Source organism: Aotus nancymaae, unplaced genomic scaffold, assembly GCF_030222135.1.
Source record: "Aotus nancymaae isolate 86718 unplaced genomic scaffold, 86718_ANA_hifiasm-v0.15.2.pri h1tg000029l, whole genome shotgun sequence".
In the NCBI taxonomy this organism is placed as follows: domain Eukaryota; kingdom Metazoa; phylum Chordata; class Mammalia; order Primates; family Aotidae; genus Aotus; species Aotus nancymaae.
In genome coordinates, this window is record NW_026988442.1 from 24,517,819 (window position 1) to 24,544,709 (window position 26,891).

At 45.7% G+C, this 26,891-nt stretch overlaps 2 protein-coding genes across 2 annotated transcripts in view; one reads left to right on the plus strand and one right to left on the minus strand.

The window, feature by feature from the left end:
• Positions 1-1,363: 1,363 nt before the first annotated feature.
• TOMM34 (translocase of outer mitochondrial membrane 34) lies at positions 1,364-20,038 on the minus strand. Its single transcript, XM_012467261.2, has 7 exons — positions 19,833-20,038; positions 15,497-15,596; positions 14,204-14,356; positions 10,943-11,112; positions 7,905-8,052; positions 2,696-2,822; positions 1,364-2,453 (listed from the first exon to the last, which is right to left on the minus strand). Exons 1-7 carry the CDS (start codon positions 19,957-19,959, stop codon positions 2,349-2,351), a joined length of 930 nt encoding a protein of 309 aa, XP_012322684.1. The 5' UTR covers positions 19,960-20,038; the 3' UTR covers positions 1,364-2,348.
• A 6,253-nt stretch (positions 20,039-26,291) lies between these two features.
• STK4 (serine/threonine kinase 4) overlaps positions 26,292-26,891 on the plus strand; it is a 105,642-nt gene continuing 105,042 nt past the window's right edge. The window contains exon 1 of the mRNA XM_012467262.3: positions 26,292-26,399. Coding sequence (XP_012322685.1) covers positions 26,365-26,399 — 35 coding nt within the window. The 5' untranslated portion in view covers positions 26,292-26,364. The remainder of the gene's footprint in view (positions 26,400-26,891) is intronic.

Genomic DNA, 26,891 nt, shown 5'->3' on the forward strand with positions numbered 1-26,891 from the left:
TAGAAAATCCTCAATATTACCTCCTACCAAATCCAAATCCACTCCCACTACCTAGTGGAATAAATCCACTAGCTCAAGCTAAGCTCAACCCCTGCTCTGCCTTCCACTGGTTAACTGCACCTACCCTGGCCCTCCTGCAATCTGGCCTCTACCATGCAGTTTTAAGGCTTTTTTTTCCCAAAATGCCTCTATCCCATAAATCCTGCAGTAGCTTCCCATCATTAGAGTAAGGACCACTTTACACAGCCTAGGAGACCCTGCATGATCTGCTCCCAAGTAGGACTCTGCCCTGTCATTCCCACGTAATGGTGTTTTACCTTCTCTGGGAGTGGGGTAGAATTCCATCGCAACCTTTAAGACACATTGATAGCTGTGTGTCCCTTTCCTAGAAACATTAACCTATGAGAAGCAGAAGTTTTATTCTTCAAAGGCTCTCTGGAAAAGACTGATAGTCAGTTTCAAAGACGAGTGATGGGGATGAGGAAGCTTATCATGTTGTGTTCATCAGAAATTTCTGAAGCACAAAACAAGTCGCCTCTCTGGGTTGTGCCAGCCCTACCCTGTGTCTTTACTAGCATATCAAGTTGCTTGCCTTCTAGAGCTCAGAACGATATAAATCAGTTGTGAGTGGATGTCACGAAACCTGCCTCACATCAGTCCTGCCTGCTTCACTTTGAAACTGTCCCTTGATGGTGCCCATGGGGTTTGTTTGTCTAAACTCTGCTTCAGCCTGGCTGTTTGTGATGGCTCAGACGACAGACTCATCCTTAAGAGAGCTCAGAGGTGCCGTGCTGAGTGCTGCTTAGCACTATGTGATGGGAGCCAAGGGATGATCAAAACCCTTTGCTCTGCTCTGTGGAATCCTGAAACTCCACTTCCATAGTGTGAAAACCAGCCCAGGAAAGCGAAGGCAGCACTTGATTCTGGCTAGACCCTAAAGCACTCTCCAGCATCCCATGTTTTGTGAACTTGATCGGCCCTTTTAGGTCCCTGTACTCACTGGCCATGCTCCCAGTGAGGGCCTTACACGTGCCATCTGTCCAGGGTGCTTTTCCCTCCCCTCTTCACTAGTTAACCTCCCCGTTTGGAACTCAATTCAAGCTTTACTTATTCAGGGACCCCCTTCCCTCCACTGCATCGAATTTCCCCTTTTGGGAAAGGAAATCACTGATGACCACTTCACAACACTTAGGCAAGCTGCAATTTTACATGTGTGTGACTGTCTGATTAACTTCTTGCCTTCCCACTAGACTGCCAGCCCTCTGAGACAGCAGAGGCTACGTCTCTTCACTGCTGTTTCCCTAGCACTATTTGCAGTGCCTGGCCCATCCAGACGTTTCAATACATTTGTTCAACAAATGAATGAATGCCCAGTAAGCAATAGCTTTTAGGATTACTACAAAGTTCCAGGTGCAAAGCTAAAAAGGCAGAAATGAAAGCACAGCAGACATTTATGTAGAAGAAAGCCTTTTAATGCAACAGCTTAAACACACAGTTCAACAAAATCGGTCAGTTCAAATTAACTTCAACATATTACAAAGAACTATGAGGCCTGGAGAAGGCCACTGTTGGAACAAAAAGCCAAGTCCCTGCCCAGAAAGCATGGGCACTGACCAAGGAGGCCTCTCTCCCCATTCCACCTCTGAGAGGAGTGGCCACAATCATTGGGCTCTTAAAACAGCTTAGGTGCCTCTCTGCAGAAGGCAGCAGCACGGAGTCAAGGACAGACATCCAGGGGTCAGGGCTCTGCCTTCCCACCAAAGGATGGCCCGAACAAAAGGCACTGGGGCTCAGACACAGGAGACTGTGCAAGGACAGGACAGGGACAGCAGCTGCACACCTGGAGAGACTGCAGCCCTGGAGAACCAGCTCAACAGACTGCTTTGCGTCAGGGCCTTAGGTTTATTACCCTCCCCCAACCTCCTCCCACCCCTGCCCAGGAGCTCAGGCTGTTCAGATTAACTGCAGTGAGGTGGGGTCTGGGGAAGCTACATGGGCTGCACTCAGTCTGGAGCACGCTTGGGCAGGACAAAGCCAAATGCTTTGCTGATGAGGATCTGTTGGTGTGATCAGCTAGCTGAGCTGGGGGGAATGGGGACAGGGCTTCAGCTTCACACTTAGCTCTAGTAGGGACTTTTCTGGCAAAACAACGATGTCTGTGTATGACTACACTGAGCTTAATTTGAACAAGCAAAGCCTCTTCTGGGGTGGGAGGCCATCAAGGGGTTGAGGAGGGGCCTTCAGAGCTCACTTGGGGTACGCTGGGTTTCAGGCATGGGCACAGAGCAGGTGGCCCGCGGCTTCTCTGGTAAGGTCAGGCGGGGGTTTCCGGCTGCCCTGCTGGGTTTTTAGTGTAGGCTCTGCTTCACTTCCTGCCGTAACTTCTGTGCAGGACCGTTCCTAGGCTCAATCTGTAGGAGGTTGCTGATGTCTGCAAAGCTGGATTTATAGTCCTAATAAAATCAAGGACAAGAGTGTGGGGAAGGTTCCCCGACTGGGGCGGGAATAGCTTCTAAGGCAGCAAAGTGTTTTCAAATCCCAGCCCATAGATAGGCCTGCCCTGAGTTAACCTGGGTCCAGGATGAGAAGGAAAAGCTGCCGATATGGCCTCAGCTTGGCTACACCCCATAAATGCCGCTACTGACATACATCTCTGTAGCTATGTTGAGACCTTTTAGCCAGGATTTTTTCTTACCTTGAGTGCCTTGTGGGCTTGAGCTCGTCTGTAGAACGCCTTCACGTTCTTTCCATCCAGCTTGAGGGCTTCTGTGCAGTCCTTCACTGCTTCCTTGTACTGCTTCAGGACCAAATAGCAGAGCGCTCTGAAGGGGAAAGACCATTTCGGAGGTTTCAGTCACTTCTTATGGGCCACCCACATGCCGTGAAGTAGTCTGAGACGTGATCTCCAAGTTGCTGAACACCTACTCCGTGCTGGTTACTTTATAGCTTCTTAAATCCACACAACAATCCTAGCCCTTTTCACGGATGAAACATGCTGGCTCAGAAAGGTAAAGGAACTTGGGCCAGGTACCACCAGCAGTGAGGGGCAGACCCTAGATTCAAATAGGCAGGGAGTCCGTTTGTGAGACTCCAGATCCTGATCTCATTTAGTTCTGTCACGCTGTACTGTACTGTCCTATACTGAGCTCTTTGAGGCAAAGTTTTTCGGAAACCTTTCCCTTGACAGATTAAAAAATTATCTACTTTAAGGACAAAAACCGAATACTGAACTCTAATGATATAATGCTGACACAGGGGTGAAATGTAAAGATGTTTGCAATTTACTCTGAAATGCATCAAAGACTACAGACCAACAGATGGCTAAATAGCAAATATAACAATAATAATTGTAGAATTTAGATGGCAGGTATATGGGTGTTCACTGTACAAATCTTTCAAATTTCCTATATTTTGAACATTTTCATAAAATGTTGTAAAAAAGTCACGTACATCCATACAACAAAATATTCTGCATCTGTGGGTTAAAAAAAAGTGCATGTGTGTGTCCATCTTCCTCATTCAATTCTAGTCCTTCTCTCCAAAGACAGTCACTAAAAACAAAGCAGTCCAGTGTCTGGGAGCTCATTACATAAGTTAATCCATTCCACCTCATTGTTTTCAGTGGGTGCAGGCTATTCACGAAGTTGGATGTAGCATAATTTATTTCAGCAATTTCCTATCGAGAGGTATTTTTCATTGTTTCTAGTCTGCAAATAAATGATATCATGATGAATATCCGCGTGCAAGGGACTGCTGTATGCAATGATACGTGCATTTTAAAATCTGACTGGCCGGGTGCGGTGGCTCATGCTTAGAATCCCAGCACTTTGGAAGGCTAAGGTAGGAAGATCACATGAGCCTGGGAGTTTGAGACCAGCCTGGGCAACATAGAGAGACCCCATCTCTTGCAAAAAAAAAAAAAAAAAAAAAAAAAAGAAATTTGATTGTTACTGCCAAAATGCTTTGCAAAAAAAACTGAATAGTTAATGACAGAGGCTATTTTCCTACAACTGTGCCAACTTTGTGTCTTAAATTTTAATTTATGCCAAGATGGAATAAAGCAGTATCTCATTGTCTTAGTTGCTTTAAATGTGGGTAAAGCTGAACATCTTTACATAAGGGTTTTAATCATATGAAATCAAATTTCTCTAACTTTAATGACTTCTGTAACATTTTTTTTCCTTCACATAAGAATACCTTCCCCACTGCAAGACATTTAATCCACGTGTTCTTCTAGAACTTAATGGCTTCGCTTTTTACATTTCAAATTGTGATCCACTTAGAATTTATTTTAAAATAAGAAGTAAGGTAGGATTCAGGTTTAACTCTAACCCGGCCAACCTATCACCTCTTATTAAATAATCTCTCTTTTCTCCAGACTTTATTATACCCCAGATTCTTTCATGCTGTTATTCTCATTTTTTTGTAACAAACTTTGGAATCATTATCATGAATTAGAAAACTGTACTAGTTCTTTGTGATTGCATGGAATTTATAAATTAACTGAGAGAAAAACCTTCATGTAACGACTTAAAAGACAGGCACAAATTCTTCGGCACTCCTCCCACTGAGAGGCGGAGGGGTCTCTGCTCTCTCTCTTTGAATTCAGGCAGGCTCTGTGACTGCTCTAACAGAGGACAGACGAAGGGACATGATGTGACTTCCAAGGTTAGGTCATAATAGGCCTTGCAGCTTCCACCTTGGTCTCTGGAAACACTTGCTCTTGGAGCCTTGAACTGACAGAGAAGAAGCCAACGACTCTGAAGCCACCACGCTCTCAGGAAGCTCACGCCAGCACACATGAAAAGGCTGCTAAGAAAGTGGAAAGAGATGCCAGCTTGCTCTAGCAGTTCCATTGCCCAGCCATTCTGAGTCAAGCAGCCCGACTGCCATTCAAGGAAGAAGGCTTTAGAGGATTCCAGCCCCAGCTACCATCTTGCTGACCCTGCATGAGAGACCCCAAATGAGAACTGCTCTTCCATAACTCCTGACTCACCAAGTTTTAGAATAGTAGCCCCCTGTTTTAAACTTTGGGCATTCTTTTTTTTTGGTGGGGGGGACAGAGTCTCACTCTGTCACCCAGGCTGGAGTGCAATGGCATGATCACAGCTCACTGCAACCTCCACCTCCCGGGTTCAAGCGATTCATTCTCCCACTTCAGCCTCCTGAGTAGCTGGGATTACAGGTGCACGCCACCATGCACAGCTAACTTTTGCATTTTTTGGTAGAGATGGGGTTTCACCATGTTGGCCAGGCTGGTCTCAAACTCCTGACCTCAAGCGATCTGCCCACCTTAGCCTCCCAAAGTGCTGGAATTACAGGTGTGAGCCAACCACGTCTGGCCTGAACATAAAGGAATTCTGAGGAAATTTAACATTTCCTCCCAGTGAGCTCTGGCAATTTAAAGAAATAGCGGAAGTAGAGGAACCACAGTGTAAGCATTATGCACTGTATAATGATTTCAGAATAGAAATGTGGTGATTAATAGGGTCGTGTGAGACTTCTAAAGACTATATTTAAGATGATCAAAATGTGTAACTTCAGGCAACAAAATAAATACCCTTGACTTCTGGTAAATGAACTGATTTTGTATCCAGCCAGAAGGGTTTTAATTACAAAGGATTGGGAAGTAACACAAGTTAGTGAAAGGGAAATAAGCTTTGGAGTCACAAGGATCTGGCATAAATCCCAGCTGTCATGTATTAGTTGTTTAACTTTCTACTCATTAATTCATCTTTCTGAGCCTGATTAGGTAACACAGAACAATGATCTAAACTGAAGAACTGTTTTGAGTACAAATGAGAGCTGTTTCAGGGCTGGCAAGTTGTAGGTGCTATGCACTCAGGTGTCACCTGCACAAAGGGAAGCAAAGTAAGCCAAAGTCTATGCACTGTGTCATTCAGATGGGCGTACATGAGGTGGAGCCTTAGACTAGGTCCAAGACGTTCCAGGACAGGGTAAAATGTTAGCCACAATGGCTAAAAATCCAGTTCTGTCATCAGTCCTCTAGGTTAAATTATAAATCCAATGCAATCACAACCAAAAGCTGTCCAACAAGACATTTTTTGGAATTTGCCAAAATAATCCAAAATTTTAGCTAGAAGAACAAACATGGAAAAATACTAGGAATACTCTGATTAAGAAGAATTAAGAAAAGACCAGCCCTGTATCATAAAGCAGCAGTAATTAAAACAGTGTGGCACAGACACCTGCATGAAGAACAGTATTTAAACAAGACAAAACATGGCTCCAGATGTGGTAATAATCCAGAAAAATGAGTTCATGGAGGTGTCCAGCAGCATAAGGTAAGCAAGGCGAAAAAGGGCCCAGAGACAGAGGAGTTAGAAGATGCCGTACAAACACGGAACGAACAGGCTGCAGGCTTCTTTTTCAAATTAGCCTGGCAGATTAAGGCCCCTCTGGTCCAATCAGCCATAAAGCCACACAGAGCCACAGGTGCAAAATTCCAAAATATAAGCTTTAAAATTACAAGTTCTCTTTCCAACTCATTGGGCAGCAAGACCTGACCTGAACTGACATGAAGCTACTTAGTTTCTCTATTCTACCCGTGTGAACATGGAATTTCCAAGTTTCACTAGCAGAAATACTAATAATTAACTTCTGCAAGCTCCCCCAGACCCTGCTGGGATGTTACATAATTCAGACAATATTACTTCACTAAAATGGGAAACATGGGTTTTTTGTTTTTTTCTGAGACAGAGTTTTGTTCTATCGCCCAGGCTGGAGTGCAGTGGCACAATCTCAGCTCACTGCAACCTCTAGCTCCCGGATTCTCCTGCCTCAGCCTCCTGAGTAGCTGGGATCACAGGTGTGTGCCATGCATCTGGCTAATTTCTGGTATTTTTAGTAGACATGGGTTTCGCTGTGTTGGCCAGGCTGGTCTCGAACACCTGACCTCAAGTGATCCTCCTGCCTCGGCCTCCCAAAGTGTTGGGATTATAGGTGTTGAGCCACCACGCCGCTGGGAAACAAATTTTATCCCAAGAGTCTGGAATGAGGAACAATGTGTCTACATTAGAACCACGATTTCTGAACTAGAGAGTGATATGGGTATGCTGGTAGGGAAGGAGAAAGAGATTTATAATATTTTATAATAAATGTTTTATACTGTTTGGTTTTGATATGGTCCCTTGCTGAATGTTTCAAGCTTCTAATAGGAAGATCTTGTTGGAGCCAGATTCTAATTCTGGCACGAACATTTACTGGTTGGGTAAGTTTAAGGCAAAACTCTTCCTTCTCTGAGCCTCAATTTTCTCAACTTTAAAACAGAAAAAGCGCCTACAGCTCAGAGCATTGTTGCAATTAGTCAGTCCTACACAGTGCAGGGACCGCGCCTGGCTCCCAGGCTCTCAGTCAGTGGTCACTGATGGCAGCTCCTGGTGCAAGGCTTTCTACAGGACCACAAGTCTAACCCCCTCAGGCTAGACTGTAGCCATCCTTCTTGCTCTCTGGCCAGGAAATGGTTACTTCACACTCTGGCTTCTGGGCCAGTACTCATAGAAATGGTGCCAAAATTTCTAACAGGAGGGTCTTTGAGAAGGGTAGGGAGTAGCATGGTGGGGTGGAGAGATTAAGGGAAGTATTAGGGTTGTGTTTGCAGAGCAAGCACACTGCTTTTACTTACATTGTATGCTTACGAAAATTCTGGGGACAGGGGCCAACAAAGCCCAGGCTACCATGTGGCATCCCTCAGTTTCTGCCCTTTGGAGAGAATGAATGCCACTAGCTCTATCTAGCTCACAGCGTGGATGCAAGTTTTGAGCCATAACACACTTGATTAAATGCTAGGGATGAAGAGCATCCATCGCAGTCCAAGAGAAGACTATGGAACAAAACATCCAATGTCCTAAAATGCCCCAGGCCAGCAGCTGTGTAGGAGATACCTGTTGCTGTACGTGGCAGATTCCAGGTTACTATACAAGAGGCTTTCACTGTACTTCTCAATAGCTTTCTTATGGTTTCCCTTCTTTACAAGCTCATTGCCTTCTTCCTTCAGAACTCTGGCTCTCTCCACATCCCCAGCAGAAGGCACTAGATACAAATTCAGAAGAGGAGAAAAACCATGGAGCAGCACCCAACTAAGATCAGGGAGATCTCTTCAGCATCGTCCCTTCCAAATCGTCTACAATCCTCTCCCCCAGAGATTTCCTACACTGTTGTAAATCATCCTTCCTGATTAATGACTTCCAATTAATAGCTTCTGGAAAATTAAACAGTTTTTCATTAAGAAGAGGTTGGGGATTCCTGATATAAAAACATTTTTACATGCACATAAAAATACATACATGATAAAAAGCAACCCAGGTTCTAGCCTTGGCACTGCCTCGTGGTAGCTGGAAGATCTTACGTGACCTACCTAACTTTTGGACCTCAATTTCCTCGCCAATAAAATAGGGCAATACTTATTCAACAGATGGCTATTTTCAGGGTCAAATCTGAGAATACATAAGAAAGTACAGAATATACTATACACTTAAAGCAGGACAGTAAGTAAATAAATATTAATAAACATCTGCTAAAGAAAGGGTATAGCTTCTGGGCTATGAGAAAAGGGGAGAAGAGCCTGCTATTCTCCTCATCTCTGGTTTGGGCTGAGCCTATGAGTATCCTCGCTCATCTAACACATGCAGCTCTGCTCCAGCCTTCAAGGAGAGAAAGCAGAGAGAACAAGGTGAAATCCAAGCTGCTCAGCTTGGTGTTCAGGCCCTTCACTGCTTGGCCCCAATTAATTATTCCAGCCTCAGCTCCGTATCACCTGCTTTTTAAATTTTTTAAAACTATCTTTATAAAATACTAAATATTTATGACCAGGGTAAGATTATAGGTTTACACCCCGAATTCATCACCTGGTTTAAGAAAAAGAACTAGGATCTTTGAAGCCCTGGGGGACCCACCTCAATTAAGTCCACTGCTGGAGGAAACGCCCCCAATTCTGTGCTTCTTCCCCACCTTTTTTTAAAGTTTAACTACATACTATAGTACCCACAGACCATTTGTTGTTTACTTTGTTTTTGAACTTTATATAGAAGAATAAATGAGTCTGTGTATTCTTTTGTGACTTGGTTTTTCTTTTTCCCCTGAACATTATATTCCTCAGATTCATCTGCGTTGATACACAGGCCTGCAGCTCCTTCATTTTCACTGCTGCAATACCACAGCTGGATTGTCCATTCTCCCATTTATGGAGATCTGCGTTATCTCTGGTGTTTTTCTATTATAGTCTTCTATGAACGTTCCTGTGTACGTCTCCCTGTGCACATGCACACAGGTTTCTCTAAAGGTAGGGCTTCAGCTTCACTGGCACCCTGCAACACACCACTCTCTGCAGTCATACTTATTCCCACCATTCCCCCCATGCACTTTCATTCTCCAACTCCCTCCACTGTCTCTGCCAAGGATTCTCCTTTCTTCCCACCTGATGACCTCCTTCTTCAAGGTCCGGCTCGAGGCTCCACCTCCACTGCCACCCCTCCTGAGTCTTTCCCCAACTTCCTCATGCACTTAAGTCAGTGTGTCTCCTGAACGTCTCAAACACCAAGACTCTAAAGCACATGTCCCTCTTCCTTGTGTTTTAAGACAGTGCTGATGTCTCAGTCCCTCATTTGATGGAGAGGTCCCTGAGGGCCAAGACTCCCTGTCCTCTGTGTCACCCTGCTTAGCATACACATGGCTTGGAACACATGGCTCAGTGACCCCGAAAGAATGAAATCAATGGTAGGTGCACTGATGCTGTCAGGTTCATTAGCACCCCACAATTTCATCCTAGAGAAGAGTGGGGAACACTTACCAGGCTCTTACAAACCAGAGTGAATGCTACCCATGACCAGATAGGCATTCTCCTGTAGAAGGTGAGTAATTTTTGTCCTCCCCTAACACCTAAAGGTCACTTACAATAGGCAGGCCTCCATCTCTGATCCCTTCTGCACCTGCCTCAATCCCTAGCTTGCTGGGCTGGGACCATTTCCCTGGAACATTAAAAAGCTTCCTAGTGCCGGACAAATGGCCTCTTCATTTCACACAGTTGAAGTGAGGAGTCTCCTGTTTTTGGCTGCCCAGCTTGGATCTCCCTTCTTTTCTTCACGCTTCTCCAGGGATTCACATAGTGCACATGCTCCTGGGAAGCATCACCCTCTAGCTCTGGAGGTGGGGCAGTTGCCTCAGGGCTGACCTAATCACAAAATCTCATCTCCTAGTTATGGTGTGTACTTCAAAGAACGGTCTGTGACCAAGAAGACCAGAATAGATTGAAATATCGATTGAGAAAATATATAAGCTAGAGCATTTTAGGGCAAAAAAAAATCCTATCTTTTCCCAGTGAGCTACCAGAGAAAGACTTTCTTTCTCTGGGTCATGAGGCATGGGGTATGGACGTGAGGCCAGGAACTGCTATAGCTATTTTGCTACTAGGAGGGAAGCTTGCCAAAGACAAAGCTGACACACAACAGAGAAGAAGCTAAGTACAGAAAAATGAAGTTAGTCTGTGAATGTAGTAAGCTGCTAGAGCAAACCTTGCCTGAACTCTCTCTGGAGTTTTCAGTTTTATGAGCCAATAAATTCCCTATACTATTTTTACTATGTTGAGCTTTCTGTTTTTGCAACCAAAAACATCCTAAGTAATATATCCCAAGTGCTACCAGAGGAAAGAAAAGGGAACTCACACTGCATGCCTATGTGCCAGGCTGGGAGTTTTATGTGTCTTATGTCATTCAGTCCTCATAGTTGTGAGGAAGACTTAATCATCACCCTCATTATACAACTGAGAAAACAATCTCTAAGAGGTGAAGACTTCTATTTTGTTTTATATTTTGTTCCTAAGATTATTTTTATAACTTAGCTAAACAATGCCAGTTTTTACAGGACTACTCTAAAGAAAACGGATACCAGGAGATTGCAAGACTCTGGGCAGAGAGTCACAGCTCACCTCTGTTCTTTGTAGTTGTGGTTTCTTTGGATTTGCTTTTAGCCATCTCTTTGTGGTTCTCCGAAGGCAAGGAATTCCATCTCTTCTGAGCTGAAACAGGCACCAAGGGAATAGACGGCAGCTTCAGGCGCCACTCAGGCCCAAGCGAGTCCATGAGAGCTCTGGTCATTCTGGAAGGGAAGGCAGGATTGCAGGGAGGTTTCCAGCTGGGTCAAGATATTTCTCCTTTCACACACCCGAGGGAGGTAGCCTTTTCAGAAGAGCCAGAGCTGCCACCCTCCCCCTCATGTGAACCACCTCTTTAGCTCCTCCAATATGCTGCAATATAGGAAGAGGAGTCTGCCACCATAAACGCCATCTCAGATCAGTCACCATGACACTCCTTGAGCTTGGTCATACTCTGTTACCTTTAAAGTGGTGATCTGTTGCTTGTTAAGGATACTTACCATTATCCGAAAAGACTATACTTTCTCCAAGAAAGAATCATACTTTTTGTTTCATATTTTATCAATGAATCGAGTACGCAACTGTGCAAGCACCTGACATTTGTTTAATGCTCAGGCTTTTTTAAAAATGCAAATCTTATGTCATTCTCTAATCTTACAACTCTTCAGGGGTTCCCAGTTCCCTAGGCTACTGTGGCCTGTGATATCTGGTCCCCACCCTTTCTTGTCCCCCTTCACTGTGAGCCACATTCCCTTCTGATCCTTCTGTTCAAGACTTTGCATGTGCTTTTTCCTCTACCCAGAACAATCACTTCTATTTTGGAAAAGACTGCCAATTTCCAGGCCCTTCTGGCTAACTCCAACTTACTCTTTAGATTTCATCTTAAAACACTACCCAGGGACCAAGTTCTTTTTGTCAACTGATCTCCAGCACCTGGTATATCACCTGGCAACCACCAAGGCCCAATCAGGTATGTGTTGAATGAGTGAATAAAGCTAACTGTACACTTCTGCTCCTACATTACAAGAATGAAAACCACAACAGACTGATATCACTACAAATTCCAAGAGGTCTCTGACTAGGCTGTTTTCCTGGTGGCCAAGCTATTTCGAACTCTACTCTCCTCAAATCTGTTCCCTGGCCCTTCCCCTTTTTTAGAGCAAACTTCCTCATACCCCAGATACAAACCTACCTGCCTGGGTGCCCAATCCTTCCTATTTCTCTCCTGTCACAACGGAAGAGACAATGGGACCAATCCTCCCACGTAAGCTCTGGATACCATCTCCTCTTGTCTCTTTCAGGGACCACACCCAGGCAGCACCTCCCTCGCCCACATCTTCATCCCTTCTCTCTACTAACTCCAATCATCAGCATTTAAGTCCCTTTAACTCTTTCTTCATTTAATAAAACCATACCGGACACCCCTTGCCATCCCAGCTATACTCTCTGGCTCCCTTTAAGCCTGACTTTTTGAACACACTGCCCTCTGGCTCCTGATGCCACTGATCAGCTTACATCAGAGCCACCAATGGCTTCACTGCTAAACCTTCAGTTAATGTAAACTCCTTGAAACACCTGACATTAATGATGTCTCCATCATTCTTGAAATACTCCATCCCTTGGGACATAAACGCCCTGTTTCCTTCCACCTCTCCAGCTGCTGTTCCTCTGTAAGACGATCAAATGCTGGAGTTTTGCAAAGCTCCATCCTCTTCCCTCTACACGCTTGCTGTGATGTTCTTTTCTCTCTCGCAGCCCTAATCCACCTCTATGCCAATGACCCTCACATCCGTATTTGTCTGGCCTGTATTTTACTCCTTTACTCCGTGTAAATACTCAACTGTCTTACTTACATCTCTAGTCTCATGTCCCACAGTCACCTCCGACTGAACATGTCAACAATCTGGGTGTCTTCTATTCTTCCCTTCTTGCTACCCCACAATCACTAAAGCTTGTTGATATACTTCCTACATGTCCCCTGAAATGGTCCCACTGTTTTCTCTCCACCCTCTCCCTGGATTGCTACATGGCTCCTTTCTATTCTGTTGTCTTTCATATCATCCCTCAACATGGCAGCAAAGAGCTTTTCTCTAAAATACAAATCTGCTCACGTTGCTCCACTGCTCAAGACCTTTTCATAAAGCCTCACTTGCTCAGGATTAAGTTCAAGCCCCTGAACACTGGGTCTTGTGTGACTTGGCCTCACCAACCTGTCCCAAACTGAGCCCCTGCCTGCAGCACCATGTGAAACCATCTTCTTACAATTCCTGTGATCTGTCACACTTGCTCACCCTTGCACACGCTGCTCTGTCTTCTGGCTGGCCCTCTACCCTGTATCTCTCAGTCTTAGCTCACCTCCTCTGAAAAGCTCTCTCTGGCCTCCCTCTCTCCCTCTCAGCTGGCTAGGTGGTTCCTTTCTGGCCTCAGAGCCCCTCTGCTGCCTCCTACCATGGCACTTATCATGTTGTACTGTGCTTGCCTATTACTGACTGGTGTCCTGAGACCAAGACCTCTATGAGGGCAGGAAGAGGTATGTCTCAGTCATCAACCCAGGTCCTAGAGCAAAGTCTGTCATGTAATTGGTAGATTTTGTGGAATCAGCTCAATTAAAAAGGAGGTGCCTGGCGACAGAGCAAGACTCTGTCTCAAAAAAAAAAAGAGGCAAAGAGAAAACAAAGGATGCTGACAGATAAGACAAGCTAGAAATAAATAAAGCACTAAATACATAGCATCAAGTCCTGTTAAGGGTTTGCTATTAGTGTAGTGTTTGGCTTTCTAGCAACACACGCAGAGGGGAAACATGATCGGTTATACAAATGACAATATCCATGATAAAAGCCAGTAACTGCTCAGAGACCAGAAAGGAAGTGCACCTGGGGAACCTCTTGGAGGGGTCACAGTACAACATACTGAACCATGTCCACAAACCGTATCCCTTTAGGCTTGTCATAGCTGCTTGGGCTTGTGTCTTACTCTTCCAGTGAGCTCTCTGAAGATAGGTGAGGTCTGTATTTCTTTCTCATTTTGGTATCCCTCACTGAACCTGGCACAATACCTTAAACACTGCATGATAAATATTACTGTGTACATAAATACTGTGAGGCACAGGTAGGCAAAAATCAATCAGTCTTAGTAATTCTGACTCCCTGAAAACGTGCTAAATACAAAAGCAGATTTTCCTGTCACATCTTCCCCTACATGCCCATTGGGAGTTTTCTAAGTGTAGCCAAAGAAGACAGACAAGGCAATGGCCCATAGTCAGTCAAGAAGGACAGGGAGTTGCCATGGAGACTGCCTGCTGTGAATGGAGCTCACCTGTTGATGCCTTCTAGGGCTGACGTCACACTATCATCAATCTGCAGCACAGTCTTATAGTCAACATAGGCCATAGGGTACTTCTCCAGAGCCTCATAAGCAGATGCTCGCCGCAGCAGGGGCTTAATGCTGAAGGGAAGCAAGGCCAGTGCTCTAGAATAGAAGGCAAAAATGTCAACTGGCTGCTGAGCCACCAGGGTTTCCCTAGTTTCTTCCAGGCAGGGTTATCTGGAACACTCAGCGTACAGGAGGTCAAAACCTCTGCCAAACCTCAGAACAGGAATTTTTCAACTTAGACTGAGGTGAGGAGGGGAAAGGGGGCAGAGAAACATGCATTTTGCTAAATGTGTGTGCATGTGCATCAATTTTCATAGTTTCAATTCCCCCAAAATCAAGAACAAGCGCCTCATGGCTTTCATGCTACTATGTGTTTCTAGAGTTGTGTTCTAGTTGGAGTCAGGTGGGGTGGTATCTGAATTCCACCTCTGCCGCTAACTATGTGGCAAATCACTTTACTGCCCAACCCTCAGTAACTAAGTTCTGGCCTGGGACACACGGTAAACGTATCCCACAGATTGGTCCTGAACACTCAAAGAGGGAAATCTAGCACAGGGCCTGGTACAAATTAATTCAGCACAGACTCCGTGAGCACGCTGACATCCCTCCTCCTCTCCTGGCTATCACCAGGGCATGAATCTAAAGCAATGTCACAGGACATCAGATCTGAGAACACATCTCAGGTAAATGTTCGAGTTTAATGATGATAAAAGAATATTAGACTGGCTTGAAGAAGAGGTATGAAAAATTGTTCAGTGTCCTCTAAAACTGATCATTCATGAATACCATTTTTTTCCTTTCTCCTTGCTTATTCCGAGATCATCTATTAACCTCTATTCCTCCTTTGTTCCTTCGCTCCCTTCCCCTTACATACTCTCATCCCCGGAAAACACCTGGGAAAGCCAGTTACTGGTCTGCAACTCTACCTCATCCCCAGGTTTCAAATCTCACAAAGACTTGAAGGCCTACTTCTAACTGCCCATCCCACTCCTTTTTCAGCAGCAGAGCCAAGACTCCCAGACACAAGTCAGGGGCCAAGTCTCTACACAGTAGACACCAGTCTCTACACAAGTAGAGACCCCCATTCTCAGTGACCTGGTGAAACTCAGTGACACTTTCTTAATATCTGTTCCAGATGTAATGGATGGAATCCTTCCAAAGAAGAAACAGGCCAGATTAACCCAGCCTCCTCTTCTGAGACTCTCAGGTATCCCAAAGTTACCCTCGGCCACTTACGAAGTGCAATCTTTGATGCAGTCTCTGCAGTTTCCATCCTTCAAGTGACACGCTGCTCGGTTGGAGTAGAGAACACTTTCTTCTTCTGGGTTTGAAGAACCTGCCCAGGTAGAGTAGAAAGATTATCAGTTGGGAAATGGATGCCTCAGGGCACTGGGATACATTTCATACTCAGAGTTCTTTGGCCTTTGTGTTAAGGCAGAAGAGATAACTACAACCTGATCAGGCTTGTTGGTCTGCTGGGCTGGTATGTTTGTCATTCTTCTGTGACAGCAAGGACACTGAGCTTTCTGCCATTCACAGTGAACCAAGTATCTCCTCATTCACTCATTCCAGCACTGAACTTGGTAACAGACAAAAGATATACATGGAATAGCTAGCTCCTGCCTCAAAGATCCATGCTGTAACTACTTGAGTTTGGGTGAGTGGATGGATGGGTGTGTATTTTCTTACAAAAAGCAGTTAAATCCAACAAAGAAGAAAAGAAAGAAAAAGAACAAGATGATAAATGCCATGATAAATAGATTGACCAAAAGTTGTAGGGACACGAAGACCCATGAAATACATGAGATTAGTTTTACTTGGTCAAGCCAGAGAGAACTTTGTCAGGAAAATGATAATTGAGCTGGGTGTGATAGGAGTACAGAGAACTTAACCAGGAAAAAGCCTTAAGTTACCCCATGGGAGAATTATTAGACATTTTTCTAAAGGGCAGTCCTTACCCTCAGGAATTGCAGAGGCTCAAGTCCTTCACTGTGGCCAAAATAATCTTTATTTATTTATTTGAGACAGAGTCCTGCTCTGTCGGTCGCCCAGGCTGGAATGCAGTGGAGGGATCTCTGCTCACTACAACTCTGCCTCCTGGGTTCAAGCAATTCTCCTGCCTCAGCCTCCTGAGTAGCTGGGATTACAGGCACCTACCACCACACCTGGGTAGATTAATTTTTGTATTTTTATTAGACAGGGTTTCACCATGTTGACCAAGCTGATCTTGAACTCCTGTTCTCAGGCAATCTGCCCGCCTCAGCCTCCCAAAGCGGTGGGATTACAGGCATGAGCCACCATGCCCAACCAACAATGATCTTTATTTTTAAAGATAATTTTCAACCACTTCATACCCACTAGTGTGGGCCTTAAAAGAATTGAAAACAGGCTCTCTTTGAAAATTTTGAAACATACAGAAAACCATTATCTCAGATTTAGCACATGTTACATTACCACTAGATTTAGCACATTATATTAGTTCCCAACTTTTTTAATTTTTAATTTTTAGAGACAGGGTCTCACTCTGTTGCCCAGGCTGGAGTGTAGTGACGCAATCGTAGCTCACCGCATCCTTGAACTCTTGGACTCAAGTGATCTTCCTGGCTCAGCCTCCCAAGCAGATAGGACTACAGGTGTGTAGCACCATGCCCCGCTGATTTTTATTTTTTTTGTAGAGACAGAGTTCCACTGTGTTGCCTTGGTTGGTCTTGAACGCCTAGCCTCGAGTGATCCTCCTGCTTTGGCCTCCCAAAGTGCTGGAATTATAGGCATAAGCCATGGCACCCAGCCCTTTAAAAAATTTTTGATATGCTAAAACTCCAGCCATCCCCATCCTTATCCCTGTGCTCCCTCCCCAGACTCCCAGAGGCCAGTACAATCCTGAAGTTGGTATGTTAACATTTTCAAGCATGTTCGTCTACGTTTATACACACACACACACAATGTGTATGTGTGTATATATATAAATGTAGACCGACACATTTATATACATACGTGTGTGTGTGTGTGTGTGTGTGTGTGTGTAACAGGTAAGATACCATTTTATGTCTATTAAAGCTTTTCCTAAGAGGTATCATATTGCCTATCCTTCTGCAACTTACTTTTTTCACTAAGTATCCTGTTGGCATGTTGATATTTGATATCTTTCATTCAATACCAACAAGAACAAGTGTTTTCGTTTTCCCATCTTGTTTTGCCAGGCTCAGAGACAGAAAGTACAGAGACTAGTAAAATACATCCTTGTCCTTAAGAAGCTAAGTATAAGTACCCAAAACCTGTAATCCATCTTGAGTCACCAGTGTCGGAATTCACTTGGGGTGGCTGGCAAAATATTAGAGAAATGTTAGGGAAAGTTATAGATTATAGTCTCAAACCTTTTGGAAGACCAAAAGGTTTTAATGGGGGCAGGCTGAAGGCAGCCAGTCCATTATTAGGGAAGAGATAAGGATGATAAAAGGCTTTCCCAGTTTAAGTCTGTTTACCCCACATCCCTTTGTCTCTACTGTGTTTATTCATGTAAACTTTGTGTTGGATGGCCCTCTCAGGGGGAGATTAAAGGGGAATTAACTGTTTAATAGTGTTTACTCTGGGCCTGGAACCTAAAGCTTTTATCATTCATAAAACCACTGTTTTAACCATGTTAATTATCCACAAGTGTGTTGACTTAGAACCTCAGTTATGAAATCTTTATGGAATAAAGAGGTGGATGTACAGGGAGTCTTGGTTGATTGGCTGCATTTCACCCTTTAAAGGCAGCTGAAGACCATCCCTAGCCAACTTGAATCACTGAAATAGTGTGAGAGTGCATTTATTCATCAGTCATTGAGTCAGGGTCTGCAGGCCAGACCTCCGCAGGTGGTGATAAACATCTCAACCAGAGCATGGTTGCTCAGAAACAGTAGTGGTGTGGTGGAAAGGGCATGAGACCCTGCGATCCTGACAAGTCACTCAATCCCTCTGATCACACATGCCCACCTACCATGAGGATATTACTTCACAGACTTGCTGGAAGGGTTCATTGTGTTAAGCTGTTCCCTGAGCTCCCTTCATGATCAAGAAGACTGATCAGAGAAATCAAGAGACTTGCCCAAAATTACCTAGAAAAATCTGTAGCAGTAGCAGAACCAAACTCTGATCCTTGATAAATCTAGATACCAGGCTAGCTTTTCTATTGACCCAGAATTAACCCATACAAACATGCAAGATTTTCCAGACAAGCTGGGGTGAGGTGAAAGAAAATGGCAGCAACATCAATATCTCAGCTTCCTCAGTGACTTCGTCAAGTAAGACTGACATGAGGAAGTGGGCCTAAAGGGGAGTTTTCCAGAAAAAAAGAAGCTGGCAAAAGAGTGGCTTGAAACTGCAAAAAGTGCAGACAAAAAAAGAATGAAATTTGGAGAGGATCTGAGAAGTCTAGCAAAATGATTCAAAAATTGGACTTAGCATCAAAATCAAACAGATCCATATTCGAATTGTGGCTCTGCCATGTCTTCACCGTGTAACCGAGGGAGGCAACTTAACTCTCCTGGACTCCTCCTTTCTAAGCGTATTATCCACAGGGCCATAATAAAGATCAAAGGAGATCATGTCTAAAATGTCTACCACATGGTAAAGCACTCAACAGATGCTAGCCAAGAAAAGGAAAAAAAGAAAGGTGGCAAAGGGATATAGGTACTAACGGTGACTCACAGAAAAAGGATCCAAGGCTCCTTTCAAAAGTCAAGGCTTTAACCAGTGGGGGCTTCTGAGTAAGTCACTCTGGAGAAGGGGCTGTGGGCAAAGGTTGCAGTATGCTGAAGTAAGCTGGACGCTGGGAGAAATGGTAAGAATATGTATCAAACTCTCCAGTAGCTTCCTATCAGGGCTTAGAATCCAAACTCCTTAGCAGGGTTTAAAACACCTGCACAATAAGGGTCTGCCTACCTACCTGACCTCATGTCTTCCTCTTCCCTCCCCTGGCTCATTATGCTTTGACCCCCGAAACACACCATGTTTACACCTTCTGGGGGGCTTTTCTCATTGCAGTTCGCTTCAGGTTCCAAAACCTTGTGCGCTTGGCTTCTCATCATTTAGACATTCATCAGAGACGCTGCCCTTGGTCTTCCACTCCAGTCAACTCTATCACATCACCCTGTCTGTCTTCTTCCTAATCCTGATTATTCCCCAGGTCGCTTACTCGCTGAAGACCCACGCCCTCCCCACCGCCCCCACAAGATTGTGCTGTCCTGAGAGAAGGGACTTTCTGTGTCTTGTTACACAGGCGGTCTCCTAACAGCTACTCAACATATACTACCTGGACAATGAATCGCTGCGGGGGAGGAGGGTTTAGCTCTAGCCTTAGGGCTCAGAACGAGGCCTAAATAACTTAGGATGGGGGCCAACAGGGCAGTTAACAAGCAGGTGGAAAGAAAGGTCCGAGGAAGTTTCTGGTAGGATGCCGGAGTTGGAAGGGGCTGGAAGGATGGGAGGGAGGGCCGGGCAGGACTGCTGGTTACCGTCAGAGGGAGGCCCGGGCGGTGGTTGCGGGGGTTGGAAGAGCAGGCCAGAGGTAAGACGGGGGTCGGGGTCGTACCTTGCGCCTGCAGCATCCGCAGCGCGCGGCCGTAGAGCGCGGAGGCCTCGGCGTACTGGCCGTTGCGGAATCTCTCATTGCCGGCTGCGCGGAGCTCCTCCACAGAGTCTGGGAATTTCGGGGCCATCCTGCGGCCAGGCCAGCGAGTGGGGGGACTCCTTCCTTCCTCCCTCGTGTGGTGCCGTACAGCGTCCTGGCGGAAGCCGGCGCCGAGTCTCTCCGCCCCTCAGAGAACCCGGAGGGCCGGGGGCGGGGCTGAGGTAAGGGCCTGCGCGATCTGGGGAGCACCCCGCCCTCTGCGCGTGCTCGGAACTTAGTCTCTCGCACGCGGGTGGCTGAAGCAGAGTTGGGCGCCCTGCGTTGCTAGAGCGCTGTGGATGACTCAGGGAAGGATGCCGGCCCCGCTCTCAGAGAGTTTATGTCCTAGTGGGTCCCCACAGGCCATTAACTGATAAGCAAACGAAGACGCTAATTTCGTGTGATTAGTGCCGTAAGGAAAACAAAACAGGGTAATACAACAGAAAGTGACCACGTGTGGGCTATTTTAAGTAATGGGATGAGGGAAGGCCTTTCTCAGGGGGTAATAATTGAGCTGAGACCAGGCAAGATTTAGGGAATGCTGGTCCAGCCAGAGGGATGGTAAGTGCAGAGGTTCCAACGCTAGAAAGTACCTGGCACCTATAGTCTATGTTTATTTAATAAATTAATGCACAGGTGGATTGATGGTGTCAGAGTCAACATGTAGAGGTAAATCTCTCGAGTTTAAATGTTTTATTTGGGAATCAAGAATTGCAATTCAGGGCTTAAACACAGACCGAGTTGTCTTTGGTGTGTCAGAAGAACAAAGAGAAGGCTTGGAGATTTTATAGAACAGAAATGTTACATATTGTTCTTCTAGGAAGTTTACTGGCACTAGTAAAGTGGGGGTTTACCAGCTCCTTGAAGGGCTGGCAAGCTTTGATTGGTAAGTGATGGTGGTGGATAAAACTCAGAATTGTAGCAGGCTGTTTCAGTAGCTGTTAGATAAAACTGGTTTGAGGTTACAGCAGGCACTTTTAGCAGCCAGGCTTGCAAAAAATTACTTTTTTGGAACAATGTTATATGCCCTGAGTATTTGTTCCCCTGGCTTTTCCATTCTGTCATAGTTGACGGAATTGTCAGGACAAGAATGACCCAGTTTGTATGATCTAGGTTCCAAATGGATGAAGATCTTTCACGGAGGGTGACTTCAATTTATCTCCAGCCTCATCTGACGTTTCTATGTCCCACGCATTGCTGTCTACGCACACCAAGTTCTTGCTTCCTAGCCTTTGCTTGTTATCTTGTTCTCCTGGAATGTTTTTTCTAAATACTTTTTCTCCTGCCTAATCCTGAATTAACTTATAACATTCAACTCAAACATCATCTTCTCTGAAAGCCCTTCCTGATTCCAGCCCCTTCTCCGCCCCATACTGTGCTCCCTTTGCTCCCTATTGGTCCCTAGCTTTATCCCTAACTTTGCATTTGTCACCCTTTGATTGTCAGTTTGTAGTTTTTCTCAAACACTATGAGGTCTTTAATGGCAGGAAGTGGGTCCTCTTTATCTTTGTTTATCTAAGACCCTAATAGGGTCTAGCATCCAATAAAATCATTGATTGACAAAGACCTAGTCTCTACCTTCAGGAATTCAGTTATAATGATCTGCATACACGTAACTCCACCAGACTATAAGCTTTCTGAGGGTTGGATGACTGTTCCATCTGAACTGCTTCCCCTTGACCTCCGCCCCCCCCACCAAGGATGAACTCTGACAGTGGTGGGAAAACTAGATGAGGCCTATACCCGCTGGCTGGCTACTCAGTGACTTCCATCTTTGCTTCCAGGAGGCTGAATTTTGCCTGAGACTCTCCCAGCCTGGGGAAGTGAATCAGGATTGCTCTAAGCCAATCAGAAAAATACTTTCTTTTGCCAGTTGTTCATCAAGGGATGCACATGTGACCCTGATCTGGGCAATGAGATAAAAGGGAGTCTCCTAGGTCCTTATGGGAAAAGTTTCCTTCCCTATAAGAGAGAGGTAGTGGATAAGTAGCCTTTCTTGCTCTCTTTCTGCTTTAGGTAGTGCTGGGTAAGGATGTGATATTTGGAGATGTGGTAGCCATTTTGTGACTGTGAGGCAAGAAACGCAAGTGTGAAAAGCCAACATGCTGAACAGGATGGGAGGGGAAAAATGAAACAGATATTGTTGAGTTACTGAATCAATGCTGGAACTGCTGACTTCTTGACTTTTAATAAACAATAAAGGCAGGGTGTGGTGGCTCACACCTGTAATCCCAGCTCTTTGGGAGGCCAAGGCAGGTGGATCACTTGAGGTCAGGAGTTCGAGACCAGCCTGGCCAACATACTGAAGCCCTGTCTCTACTAAAAATACAAAAATTAGCTGGGTGTGGTGGCACACACCTGTAATCCTAGCTACTCAGGAGGCTAAGGCAAGAGAATCACTTGAATCCAGGAGGTGGAAGTTGCAGTGAGCCAAGATCACATTGCTGCACTCCAGCCTAGGCAACACAGTGAGACTCTGTCTCAAAACAAACAATAAATGCCATGGTGCTTTAAGCCAACATGTAGATGTTTTCACTTGCTTGCAGCTGAATATTTCCTGAGTGGTTTATCAGATAAGCGTAGCTGTGGCAAATTTTATTTCCCAAAAATGGCCCCAATAATATTTCTGGTTCCCCAAGCTCTTCCAGACCCTTGCCACTGCCCTACGAGGAGGTAGAGTCTACATCCCTTCTCCTTGAAACTGGACAGGCCTTTGTGGCCCCCCTCCACAGTGGTAATGACATTAAATATCTTCCAAAGCTATGCCACTAAAAGGCACCACAGCGTCATCTTGGCTCTCCCTCAAGAACGTATTTTAGAACCCAGGCTTTATTGGCCGGGCGTGGTGGCTCATGCTTGTAATCCCAGCACTTTGAGAGGCTGAGGCAGGCGGATCATGAGGTCAGGAGTTCAAGACCAGACTGGCCAACGTGGTGAAACCCCATCTTTACTAAAAAAATACAAAAATTAGCTGGGCACGGTGGCTCATTCCTGTAATCCCAGCTACTTGGGAGGCTGAGGGAGAAGAATTGCTTGAACTGGAACCAGGAGGCAGAGGTTGCAGGGTTGCAGTGAGCCGAGATTGCACCATTGCACTCCAGCCTGGGCTGCAGAGCAAGACTCCATCTCAAAAAAAAAAGAACTCAAGCTTTATTTTGTGAGGAAGCTCAAGAAAAGTGGAGCTGCCCCCAGCCCTCAGACCCAAGTAAGCTCCCAGCCAACAGCCAGCACCACCCTGTCAGCAGTGTGAGATGCATTTGGAGCAGGGCTGATTGATCCTGATTGACACCATAAGCAGAGATGAGCCTTCCCGCTGAGCCATGCCCAAATGGTAGATTTCTGAGAAGAAAAAAAGATTATTGTTCTATGCCAATAAACTTTGGGGTGGTTTCTTACACAGCAGTTAATACCTGGAAATCCCTTCCTGCAGTGCTTCCCATAAATGCCAGGACTGATAAAACGGTACTGAAATAATTTGAAGGAGGGACAGATGACAGGGTCAGGGAAGGAACAGGGGAACAGAGACCTAAGTCTTCTAGGAAGAGGTGTCTTTTTTTAAAAACAGATTTATTGAGATGTAATTCACATATGTTCACCCATTGAAAGAGTACAATTCAATGCCTTTTAGTATATTCAGAGTTGTAGAACAATTTTAGAACATTTTAGAACATTTTCATCACTCCAAAATGAAATCTCACACCTTTTAATTAGTCCCTCCAATTTATCTATGCTTCTTTCTCCCAGGCCTTAGGCAACCACTAATCCACCACAGGCTCTAAAGATTTGCCTCTTCTGAACATCTCCAAACCTTCCAAAGGCACTATAGCAAAGAGCATCGTGCAACTTGCATCACACTGGGGGGCCTGGCACAGAAGTGGTGGTGGCATCAGGCAGGGCCTGCTCCATGGGGTCCAGGGTGACCATGTGGGTCATACAAATGGCATTACATAATATGTCATGCCTGGCTAATTGTTTTGTAGAAAAGGGGTTTCACCACATTGCCCAGGCTGATCTTGAACTCCTGGGCTCAAGCAATCCTCCTGCCTTGGCCTCCAAAAGTGCTCGGATTACAGATGCACGCCATCACACCCAGTCCCTTGAATACTTGAAGGCAAGTACATGGCAAATGCTTAATTAATGTTGCTTATTTTATGTCTGCAAACTGACTTAAAGGGGAGACTTTTAAGAAAGACAGTGGGGCAATGTACACAACACATACAGTTGTCCTCTAGTTTCTGCCAGGTATTGGTTTCAGGATCTCCTAGGATACCAAACTCTGACTATACTCATGTACTGTAGTTGCCCCTGCAGATCCCATGGAAATGAAAAGTCAGCCCACCCTCTATACAAATTTCACATCCCATACTGTATTTTCCAACCATGTTTCGTTGTGGATGTGGAACCCTCTGATAGTGAGGGCTGACTGTATTTATTGAAAAAAAAAAACACAAAAAATAAGGGCTATGTAAGTGGACCCATGCAGTTCAAACCCTTGTTGTTCATGGGTCAACTGTATATTCAGAGCTTATAGGAAAATCTCTCTCCCAGTAACCCTGCTCACCATTTCTCTCTTAAGCTATTATCATTTTATGATTGGCCACGGTTTGCTATTAAAATTAAAGATTTGGCCTTTCAGTTATGCTAGCCACACTTAAAGTGCTCAATAGCTCTGTGTGGCTAATGGTTACTATTGTGGACAGCACATATGTAGAACATTCCTATCATTTCAGAAATTTTCATTGGGAACATTCTGTGGAAAAAGGGGGCCATCAGAATGTCAGTCCATCTTCTGGAAAAATCCTCGGAAGGGGACAAAGGAGGGGTGTTTGGCATTGTGTAATAGTAATTTGATATTTAATTTTCAACAATGTTTACCCAATTTCTATTCATCAGTCTGGTGTGGTGGCTCCTGCCTGTAATCCCAGCACTTTGGGAGGCTGAGGTGGGAGGACTGCTGGAGCCCAGGAGTTTGAGACCAGCCTGGGTAATAGAGGGAGATTCTATCTCTACAAAAAAACAAAAACCAAACAACAACTTTGATGCTGTGGTCAAGACAGTCCTGGGTTAAAACGTTTGCTCTCTTTAGTTGTGTAAACCGTGGGTGTCAGCTTTCTTATCTGTTAACGGAAGATACTTCTTACTTGATAGGGCTGTTTTGAGGATTAAGTGAAAGTCCAAGATTGTGTCTGGCACATAGTAGCTTCTCAGTAAATGTTTTCCTTCTATGTCAGGGAATGGCTCCTTTATCCCGTTTTGGGCACATGGGATGCCATCCCTGGGTGGCCCTGAAGGGTGGGTGCTCAGGTGTTAAGTTCTGTAGATGGCATATCCCTGGGAAAGGCAAGGCAATTAAAAACAGTGAGAGGTTGCTCTGGTTAAGTTTTCTCCTATAACTTTCCCCATGGGTCAACTGGGTAGAATCTGCCATTTTCCTAATATTCATTGATGGTAGTGGCATTCAGAAGCGCAATAGCTGAAGCCAGAACTCACAGTAGAGAGAAAGGTCTGTCCCTCAGGCCCCAGAAGAGGTTACACATCCGTGGCTGTTCAGTTTGGTGGTGCAGGCCCTGAAATCAGACCAACCTGGATTAAAATCCCCAAACCTATACTCTAAGCTATGTGACCTTGGGCTAGATACTTCACCTCTCTGGCCTCATGAAATAGGAATAATAATAATATCGTCTAGGTTGTTAGGAGTATTAAATGAGGTAAAGCACTGAAAACGTGTAGGCACTATGTTAAATCATTAAATAAATAAAAATGGGGATGACCCTATAGGCTTGACATGGGGGATTAAATGAGATAATATATAAAGGCAAATACATGGCAAATGCTTACTTAATGTTGCTTATTTTTATGTCTGCAAACTGACTTAAAGGGGAGGCCTTTAAGAAAAACAGTGGGGCAATTTGCGCGTTGATGCTCTGTAACAAATCCGGCGAGAGAATGTGCAGGGGCCCCGTTGGGACCAGAGTTCAACCAAGTAAGCGGCAGGAAACCACAAATACCTCCAGGGGTTCTGGGGCAGCGCCGCCTCACCAAAATCATACAGAATTTGGTTTGCTAAGAATCGTCAGCTCTTCTCATGGAGGCGCTTCACATATCTCTGTCTGTGAAATGGGGCCCAGGGCCCAGGCAGAGGTGCGTTGTGTACCGAGTATTTCGTGCGCTCCAGCATCGCAGGAAGACACCGTCGCCGACACCCTAGATACCACCGGACAACGCCGGGAGACGCCTTTACCACTAGGTGGTTCCGGGTCGGCGTCCCACCGCGCCACTTGACTCACGCCCCGAACCACGTGATCAGGGCCGTGGCTCCGCCCCGCTCCCGCGCCGCGCTCCGCTTCCGGTAGGGGCGGAAAGCGGAAGTGTGGGTGGGTCTGCAGGGCGGGCATAAGGAGGTCCGCGGGGAGGATGGAGCAGTGAGCAGGTCTGGGCGGCTGCCGGCAGCGCCATGGAGACGGTACAGCTGAGGAACCCGCCGCGCCGGTGAGGGGCCACTAGCTAAGAGGACGGGCAAGGGGGCGGGGGAAGAAAACGCGGGAACTGGCTGTGGGGAGGCACCTGTGTGGGAGTCCCCAGAGCGAAGCGACCCAGCTGATGGGGCACCTGCTGAATGGCGGGGACGTCTGGTGGGTGAGGGTTCGGGTGAGGGGAGCATCTGCTAAGGAGTTAGACTTGGAACCGGTTAGAGGGAACACTCGCCGCGGGGAGACTCTGCTGAGGAACGTGGGGACAAGTTAGGGAGAGTACCTGCTGAGGCCGGGCCACTCGGGGGAAGGCTGTCCACGGAGGTAGCGGGGAGAATACTGAAGCAGGGTGAGAACCTGTGAGGAGTCTCTTTAAGGGGGCAGATCGCGAACTGGCCAAGAGGAAGGCCGGGTGGACTTTTTAAGGGTCCCAAGTCCCACTTGAGGGGTGCAGTTTTGGGGATCTGTGGAGAGGAAAAGCTTTGCGCCTAAGGCTGAAGGCATGCGAAGA

Excerpts from the sequence above, each read along its gene's own strand:
- TOMM34 (XM_012467261.2), bottom strand. The coding sequence starts at position 19,959 with ATGGCCCCGAAATTCCCAGACTCTGTGGAGGAGCTCCGCGCAGCCGGC. Across the intron at positions 11,113-14,203 it reads GCCCTAGAAGGCATCAACAG|AATGACCAGAGCTCTCATGG; the intron begins GTGAGCTCCATT and ends CTTCCCTTCCAG. Across the intron at positions 2,454-2,695 it reads AAGCCCACAAGGCACTCAAG|GACTATAAATCCAGCTTTGC; the intron begins GTAAGAAAAAAT and ends TGATTTTATTAG.